Raw genomic sequence first — 9936 nt, forward strand, 5'->3', positions numbered from 1 at the left:
ATTTGGCATGTTTGCTTGATTCTGTTTCAATCGATTGACTCATCGAATAATCTTATAATAAATAATCAGAACTCAGCTTGTTACTTGTTACTAATGATTGAAGCAAAAACATTAATGGCACAGAAGCCCCTCAGCCACTACCGAGCTGCATGTCCCCCGCTGGCTTATGTGGTGATAACTGTTTATTTAAAAGTTCTTGGTTTAAAAATAGGAAGTTGCTTGTAAACAGAGCACACATTTATATGTGTATCACGTTTTTGGTAATTAATAAATTAATTACTAATTAATGGGGGCATAGGAGGTACCGCAGTCCGAGAGCAAATAGTCCAATTAATCTGACTATTCAAGTAAAAAATAATCTGTTTGGATTGCACTTTATTCTTGACCGCACTATTTCAATTTAAATATGGATATTTATACTTTATACTCTTTCCTAACTGTATGTATCTAGTATCTAGATTTTTATATTTTTCTGTTTTTTAGACGTTATATTTTTATATTTAGCACTCTGCACACCCATAGAAGCATTTATTTATTTTATTTCATATAACTAATAACTTGACTTTTCCACAGTGTTTTTAATTGTTTCTGTGCTGTATTCTTTTAAGCTGTGAACTTTGCACATAATTTCGTACTACAGTGTACTGTGGTATGACAATAAAGAAATCTTGAATCTTGAATCTTGAATGTGTGCACAGCAACATGTAGCAGGTTGGGTTTAAATATTAGTGTGTGTAAATAGTGAACATTTGGGCCTGTGTGTGTCATTGTTGTCCTTATCAGGAACAATTTTCACCGCTCAGTTGGTCAGCACAGAGGCCACAGGCTGAGCTTCACAACAACCTGTTTCTCTGTACTTTCACATCTGCTTCTTCTCTTCAGATAAATTCAGTCCGCGTAATCAAGGTTAAAACTAGAATCTTCTGTCTCAGTCAGCAGAACAAATAAAGGGGAAGATTTGTACACCTCTTACATGTAGTTTGTTTACAAATTGTTAAAATGCTACTTAACAGGCTAAATGTCTCCTCTTATATCCAGGTTTTCAATGACTGTGGAGTCTCGGTCTCCCTTTCATCATGAATGTGACTCCTGGCTCTTGCACAGCAGAAATGCCGTATGGATACCAACCCCGTCTGAAAGGGCTATACATCGCCACTGAGCTCATCATTGCAGTGCTGACCATAATAGGAAACTTACTGGTTTGTCTGGCTGTCACCCGCAACAAAAAACTTCGTACTGTCACCAATTACTTCTTGGTGAGGAAATTTGTTTCTTCTATCCCAATCTGAAATGTGAAATTCTTATCATACAAACCTGTAGTTTGGGAAAACTACAAGCAGATATCTAAGGACCTAAAGTATGTTTTACTCTGTATGCATGTGTTTGAAGGTATCATTGGCAGTGGCGGACATCCTGGTGGGTTTGGTGGGTATTCCCTGTGCAGTGCTGACAGACCTAGGTCAACCTCACCATAACCTGCCCCTCTGCCTGTTGCTGCTTAGCATCCTGATGGTGCTCACACAGGTAGGAACATTTACCCAGTGGGTTTGGTGAGGATTTCTGCAGGCCACCAGCACCACTCATACATAACCTGCAATGTATGTCCATATTCTCGACGTTCCACTTGTGGCATTGTTCTGGTGCTGCAGGATATTCCATTGGATTCATGTTGATGAATTTTAAACTCTGATACATTTATAAGGACTATGTTTTACTGCACCTCAGATCTCTGCATGCCGTACATTTTATCTGTCCAATCTGAGTTTTCTCGCATGACTAAAAACAACATTTCCAGTACACGTTCCATTAAAACAAGTTCCTTCCCGAGGCTATTTTGCAGCAGCTCCATGCCCATGACAATTGTGATTGTTTGCAAGCACAATTGCTGTATGTATATCTCTTAAAAAATGCTCCTTTCTCCTCCAGAGCTCCATTCTGAGTCTGTTAGCAGTAGCAGCGGAGCGTTACGTGGCCATCCTACTACCATTTCAGTACCAGCGTGTCATGAGCCCCAGGAACGCCCAGCTGGCCCTGCTGGTCACGTGGGGCCTGGGAGCCATCTCCGGCTCTGTTCCGCTTATGGACTGGAAAAGACAACCAGCAGGCTCTGAGTAAGAGAATGGGGAGTTGAGATGAGATGGACATATGTATGTACGTATGGATGGATGAATGGATGGATGAGGAACAGACTAACCATGTAAATGAAAGAGTTAATGGTAAAAAGACTGCGTAAAAAAGGGCCATACCCACCACTGAGGTCCCAGAGGTCTGGTTTTGTGCCAGGTTTTGCATGACTGCTGAAGAACGGTGTGACAGTTACTGAGGCGTTGTATGCTCTCTTTGTCGAGGGCCATCGCCTTTTGTGCCTTCCCCTCAGTAACCCCTGGTTCTGCTATGCCCTCTTCTGCTGTAAGGCAACACCCATTACCGTTAGCGGAGCGCATGTTTGGTCTATTCTAAAAGGAGTTACTTAGAAACTTCCCTGATTCCTAAGAATTAAATTCTCAATCCACATACGTGTGATTTTCTAATTTAGCCTTAAATTTCTTCTTTTTTTTTACAAGAGACACACATGCCCTTGCTAAAAAAAAGGTCCTCGCCCAGATCAGGGAACCCCAAGGTGAGGCAAGAGGCCTTTTGATTTTACCCCAGACGTCCCCTAATGACGGGCCATGGTCCCGGTGTATGAATAGCACTGCCCGAGGGAATCTTTACAACCAATGATTTTATCTTTAGTACTCAAGTGTTGGCCATTCCTCTTAGGGTCACCGGAGGTCCCCTCCTTCTCAAGGGTGCCCCCTAGCCTTTCCTGGTCGCCAACCTGAGAGAGGTGAGGTGCTCGGTGGCTCTGATTAGCCAAGCGGGTGGGGAAATGCACTCCCACTAGGAGATAACAGGAGGGTAGGAACTCGCCCTTGCAGTTAAAGAGAAGTCTTAACTGCCCCCGCAAGGAGGGTAGCCTCTGCCCGGCTGATAGTGGTAAGAGAGAGAAAAAGAGAGACTAGTCAAAATCAAAGAATTCAAATCCTTTGGTCCCCTAGCTCACAACGAGCTCAGGTATTTTTTATTATTAAAAGAGAAAAAAATTACAAGCGTACAAAGATAACCGGTCACAAGAAACTTACAATTTCCTTTTTTAAATCTGACATTCATACATAACTGAATGTACAGCGTTATGTTAAGGTAAAACAATGCAAAGAGGGGGCACAGGAAACTTAAAGGATAAGCTAACATCCTTACTTAACTGAAAATGGGCCCCTTTCTCTGTCAGTATTTTCCCACTAATTCAATGGTCATAGCATGGTATCTACTTTACATAATATAGTTTTAGATGTTTTGGGTTTTCAAGTGAACCTCAGTTCAACATCCTCCTTTGAAAATACAAAAATTGCAATGTTCAAACTTTATTATGATCCAGGATGATAGCCAGTGGGTCACAATTACTGTAAGTGAGTATCAAGAACCAGTTGTTGGTTTATCGTCGGAGAAGAGATGACTTTTCTTCATCTCCAAAGTCGGGGAGGAAGACAGGCATGGTGGAAACAGAGGGGTCTCCACTGGCTGGTCCTTTTCTGCCTCTTCCACCAGTCTTTCTTTCAGGAGCATTTGCTACCACCATGGAGTTGGTAATCATGGTATTGATGAGTGGGGTGAGGCCCTTACTGCATTCTGGCTTTTTGTTGAGCTGGGTTGGAGGAAGTTGAACTCTCAGCGAGGAGTAGTCAGTGGTGAGCTCACTTCTACAGTCACTGGTCACTACAGTCACTGGTTTCTGGCCCTTCATCCTTGGTTGGAGCAAAAGTCTAGACGTGAATATCCCATGACTGGTAACTGACTTCTCTTTTACCGAACCTAGCTTTTCCAGTATTAAGGAATATCCATTGGGGTCCCTTGTCTGGATCAGACTGGGTAGGCAATAGAGAAAAGCATGGTTCCATTATTACATATGGTTAAAATTTCATTATAACTTGGTTACCGCAAGATCATACATCGTTCTAACCCTTCTTATTGGTCTGGAGATGTCTGGTGATCTCTCCTCTAGGTTTTGGGGTTTTTTGACACACCAAACACACTGTTAACAGACATGGTGTGCATTAGTATACTGGTAAGATCAGTCCTAATATCTCTTGGATAAAAATAACCAATAGATAATAACTAACCAGAGTATTTTAGCAAATATTTTGCAGAACCGAACACACACAGACACACACACACAGACACACACACACACACACACACCACACACACACACACACACACACACACACACACACACACACACACACACACACACACACACACACACACCACACACACACACACACACACACACAATAATAGCAGACGTCCATGTTTGTACTGCTTGTACTGTTCTATTGAATGGATGTACTGTTCTATTGAAAATATCAAAAGAGAGAAGTGGTCTCCATCGGTGTTTTGGCAAACGTACCTGGGCAAGTTGGAAACTGGAATCAGCCTCAAATACAGTCCTAATTTTTTTTTCTTCAGTAACATGGAGGTCCTTCGAGCCGTAATCTAAGCTTTACGCCAGGATGGAGATGGAACAGTACAGTGGTGGAGCACGTCCAAAGAGGGATAGACAGTCACCACGTCATCTGGATGACTACAAAGTGGACTGTCCTAGCCACAGACCACACGCTACATGTTACTTAAGCACAGTGCAGTACAAACATGGGCGAGAAGAGGATGGGTATAAGCCACTGGAGGGAGCAGTCAAGATGACATCTCTCACTCCTCATCCCTCCAACCTTTATCCACTCAGGTGGAATACAGAGAAGAATGAGCAGTATAGCTCCAACAGCATTCCCAGGGAGCTGGTGGGAATTAGGGAGCAGAACACACGTCTTCACAAACCCCAGCTAGCCTTCCATCAGGACCTTGAGCAGCTTCACTCACTCAAAGATGACATGAAGATTATGATGGAGACATTGTGCAGCCTCAAGGAAGCAAAGTCAGTTGCTATTAGTTCCACCCCCATTAGGTCAGTTCCAGGTGAGTGGCCCAACTACATTCCTCCAACTGTCAACATCATGCCCTCAGCAGACGAGGAATATGAAGAGGAGCGGCCAGAACCACGAACACCACTCTGGCCTGAGTCTGATGAACAGCCCCAAAGAGATGTGGTCAACCACTTGGACAGGGTAATGCACAAGATCAAGAACATCAGGCTCAATACCACGTTTGGTGCGTGAAGGCCATTTTGAGCATTTATCGGTGAACAAAGAAATTGTTGTAACTTCAGTGTACATTGTCCAATTTGGCCAAATTTCTCACAGTTGATAAGGGTCCAAGCCTGAGGACATATACATGACAAACGTCATCCAATTTACATGAAACTTAAATGCGTAGCCTACATTTCATACACCTAAACTTTAACCACACCTACTTACTCAGACCATGCCCTTTTCATTACATTTGAACCAATTAAGATAGACCCTTGTGTGAAGGGGGCGTGGCTTATGGATGGGGTCGGGTCAAACCATCAGCAATGATCAAGGAACTCTCTGCTGAGTTCAATGATACCTCACACAAGGGTCTACCTTAAACGGTTCAAATGTCAAAGGGGCACTCAGGACACTGAGTAAGTGGGCACAGTTAAAGTATAGGGGTGGTTAGCGCTCCACCAATCAGATTGGTCATTGAGTCCGACTGCCTACCTACTAATTCAACATGTCAAATTGGCCAAAATGAAGGCTGACAGCTCCTCCAGCTGACAACGGCACGGAACACATCAAACAGACTCAATCACTGACCTTGCCAGACTGTCCGATGGCTGATAATCAGGTTAGTGTGTCAGCACCTTAAGTGTTTTTTTTTTTTAAGTTTGATGCGTACACTGATAAAAACACCCAGATAACTTGACAGGTCATCCTGTGACATTCTTTGCTTAAGCTCTGCTTCAGCGAGTCTGATTCCACTTTCCAGCTCCAACAGTGCTCCAGCACCCCTCAAAATGAAGCTGTATAATGTGCTCCCTGATCACAGCCTTTAAGGCCTCCCATACCACCCACAATGACACCGAAGACCAACCGATTGCCAAGTAATTTTTTAGCTCAGATCTAAGCCATTCTATGTTTTCTGGATCCTGTAAAAGGAAGGAGTTAAGGCACCACCTATAAGAGCACCTTCTCTTACTTTGAGGCAGCAGGTCTAGGCACACCCACGCATGGTCAGAGATTAGATTTAGAAAATCTTTTTACGTTGTTCTCTCCTTTGCTTTATCATCCTGTTTTTCCCGCTCTGCCACCTCAAAACTATCAACCTAACTCTTAACCTTATTCATTCTGGTGACCAGGCCGGATAGTGTTGACTCCATTGAAACAATGGAGCGGAAAATTCCTTCAGACCTTCTAACTCAGCTGAGATTTTCTTTAATGCTGCAAATATTTTCTAAAATCTGCCAGCTTGTTGCTTTTCTGCCACCGCAGCAGCAGTGCCAGTTTCACACCTTTCTGCCACGCCCTAACTACAGAAAATATGCTGCTTAATATCTCCACCGGCCGTTTACTTTCCAGAATGTTTCTCGTCCCAGCTGTAACCAAATAAATACGGCAGTGCACTTTACAGAGCTGTCCTTCTCCAAACTATTTTGCCATTGGGTCACGTGACACTACATGATTGTGAGTAATAATATCTTGTATGTGTATGTCAAACAGTCTTTTTAATTTATTCAAAAGTGAACACCACATCTGCAGCCAGTGCAAGACAAAACATTACATTAGCAATGAGGCAGATCCTTTATTTTGAAGATTACAGAGCAAACATGGCCTAATTGATAGAACAGACTAGCCAATCAAAAGCAAGGAAGAGCTTAAGGCCCACCCACCAATTGTTTTGTCATAAGAAGCAAAAGATCAAGCTGAATTTTTGTTTTGTCATTTTGCCAGTTTCTAGTCTCTGTCTGTGTCAGTTGTGATGAAAAAGCAAATGCTTAAAATATACCTTGGTTACAAGCTACCCCTACACATTAGCATTTTAATTTGCAAGGTTATCTTACATACACGGCAACAATTGACCCTGCGTTTGCTTTCTTCACAGACAGACAAAAATTAAAAGACAGTCAGTCCAAGCTGAGCTTTGGAAAGTGAAAGGATGGACAAGACGAGGAGACTGAGAGTAAAAGATAGAAAGTGATGGAGATGAGATAGAAAGAGCAGGTACTGCCTTGTGCTCAGGCTATGATTACCATGATGTCCATTTTCTGTTCTACACAAAAACACAACAATACTGTCGCCTAGCATAATTATTATGTACTCATATTTATGTAGTTATGATGGTTTAAATATAGTATTGTAAAATAGAAATTTTGCTCACATTTACATACGTTTTGAGACACAATTCAAATCCCAAATGATACAAACACAAAGATAAAATAAATAAGGTTTAGAAATTAAATTTTACTGAATTATTATTTACAATATTTACACACACACACGCAGGAGAGAACAGTGAAAAGTCACGGCAAAAGGTGTCCCTTTCTCAGGAAATACATAGGATAAGATAGATGGTCATGATTCGATTTCAGTGGTGTCTGTAGTGTGAAATTCCTACGGTGGCCCAGGGAGGCCACAATACACAACATTAAGAAAACGCACACAAATAGACAACAACATGCAACAATAAGATTTGTAAACCCTGTCGTACGGCAATGCAAGCACCTGCATTAATGGAGGATGGATGGAAATAGCATGTGTATGGACAGTAAAATGAAAAGGTGAATGAATGAATGGAAAGATTGTAGGAGTGAAATAAATTAAGTCTGGAAAATAGCATGTAATATGTGTGGATATATACAGCATATTTATATTTGTCCATGTAATTCCAGCTACTGTATCTTCACTTGTGTGGTGGACATGAGCTACATGGTCTACTTCAACTTCTTCTGTTGCTTCCTGGTGCCGCTGGTGGCCATGTTCATCATCTACGGCCACATCTTCCTCACCGTCCGTCACCAGCTTAGACGCATCGCTGTGGCCAGGGGAACCGCAGAGGACACAAGAGCTGCTGGCATAGGGAGCACTAGTACAGAGGACACTGGGAGTTCTGCTGCTGGGGAAACCACAAGAGGTCTAGCAGACATTGGGACAGGAAAAGGAACCAGCAAACAAGCCAAGGAAAAGACAGGAAAATGTAAGGAAGTAGAGCGTGGCACTGGATCTCTCATTGAAACTGAGACTACTGCTGTCGTTGCAAAGCCGAGTCTCCGGATTGCCTCAGCTGACTCTACCAGCTCCGGCTCTGCTCCTGGTGACCCCCCTCAAGTAGCGTCCAACAAGGCCAAATCCAACCTTCGCACACGTAAGGAGGTGCATAAGGCCACCTCCCTCTTCCTGGTCCTGTTTCTCTTTATGGTGTGCTGGATGCCAATCCACCTCATTAACTGCGTCCTGCTATTCTGCCCACAGTGTGAGGTGCCCATGTGGCTCACACTAGCAGCTATTTTGCTTTCCCACACCAACTCGGCCCTCAACCCTATCCTGTACGCGTACAGGATGAGGTCATTCCGACACACTCTCATAGGAATGTGGAGAGGAATGTGGAGTGTTAGGCCAAAACCCCAGTAGATCAGGACTGTCGGTAGGACCGGTGAATGAATTAACGCCGCTCTAGGCCAAACACAATTGTGCCGCCCCTTTATTTATCATGTACAACAGGCTTCACCAACACTAGCACACAGCCAAAATACGCCATGAGCAACAACACAAATGGCAATATCTACACATCACGCAAATAGACAAGTGCAGCGCACAGTATCAACACTTATAAGTAGGCCGACGCAACGCATGATGCGTATGCGTATATGTCAATGACAATGTTACCAGGTCTGCAGCATAGTTAACCAAACAGGGTCCAAACCCCTTTACAGCAGAATTTTGACAGCACAGCTGTTTTCCTAATAATCAAATTAAAATGCATCTAGATAGCAACTGTAAAAATAAATCTTGTATGTAAGACCCTCGGACACACACGTATAGCCTACACATATGCACAAGGGCGCAGCAAGGCGCATATCACCAGGCAGGGCCGTTTCTGGCTTGGCGGGCCCTATACAAGACGCTGTTTGGGGGCCCCTATTTTGTCAAACTACAATGAGGAGGATTCAAACCTTTAAGATTTGGGGAGATGCATCAATCTGGAAATGTTGGAAAATATTTAACAGCAAATGAGATGACTGAGAAGCAACACCCACCGGCTATGATATTGCAGACATTTGCCCAACAACACACCCTCCAGAAAGGAACCAACTGTGACTTCTTGCTGCTGGCTTGGACATCGAGACACCGGCAGAGACTATACTCAAGTTGTGAATTCGTAGTGATCATTTATGCCAGACGACTTTGAAAACCCCGCAATCTAAAGGACCACAAGTCACTGACAACAGTGACAGTGCCATCCGTTTTTCGAGATGCACCATCAGCTACTGGTGAACACGAACTAACAGCATCTCCAGCAGGTGCTGTCTCTTCAGATGCTTTTTGTCTTTCTGCCTTTTTAGCGTCCATCTCTATTTGTTCTTCGTCTGTGTATCATACAGGTCCGGTTTGTTGGACAACACACATTCCTTGTCTTCATCGTCTTCAAAGTCAGAAACATTGACATGGCTTTCAAACGTGGCCATAGTACAATATCTTGTTGATTCCTTTGTACAATGTACTCTGCTTCTGTAGCAATAAGTGACAGCGGCAGGTAAATAAAATTGCATGATTGGCATGTGATCACTCCGCCGCTGCTGTAGCCTGTGCTACCAACTACAGGGAACAAAGTATAACTATTGCAGGGTAGTTTTATTTCTAATTTTATTCTATCCACAGACATGTACATCCATAGTCTGGCATTATAATTTATTTTATTTATATAATTTGCCTTACTGTCTCCACTGATAAAAACACACACGGGTTAACTTGGAAATAAGGT

General features: G+C 43.0%; 1 protein-coding gene across 1 annotated transcript; it reads left to right on the forward strand.

Annotated features, from left to right (window-relative positions):
* The first annotated feature begins 1041 nt into the window (after positions 1-1041).
* On the forward strand, positions 1042-9107 carry LOC116674068 (adenosine receptor A2b). The gene is made up of 4 exons (XM_032506601.1): positions 1042-1256; positions 1390-1524; positions 1927-2111; positions 7847-9107. Exons 1-4 carry the CDS (start codon positions 1077-1079, stop codon positions 8583-8585), a joined length of 1239 nt encoding a protein of 412 aa, XP_032362492.1. The 5' UTR covers positions 1042-1076; the 3' UTR covers positions 8586-9107.
* The last annotated feature ends 829 nt before the right edge of the window (positions 9108-9936 follow it).

The sequence above is a fragment of the Etheostoma spectabile genome, chromosome 24 (genome assembly GCF_008692095.1).
Source record: "Etheostoma spectabile isolate EspeVRDwgs_2016 chromosome 24, UIUC_Espe_1.0, whole genome shotgun sequence".
NCBI lineage: Eukaryota > Metazoa > Chordata > Actinopteri > Perciformes > Percidae > Etheostoma > Etheostoma spectabile.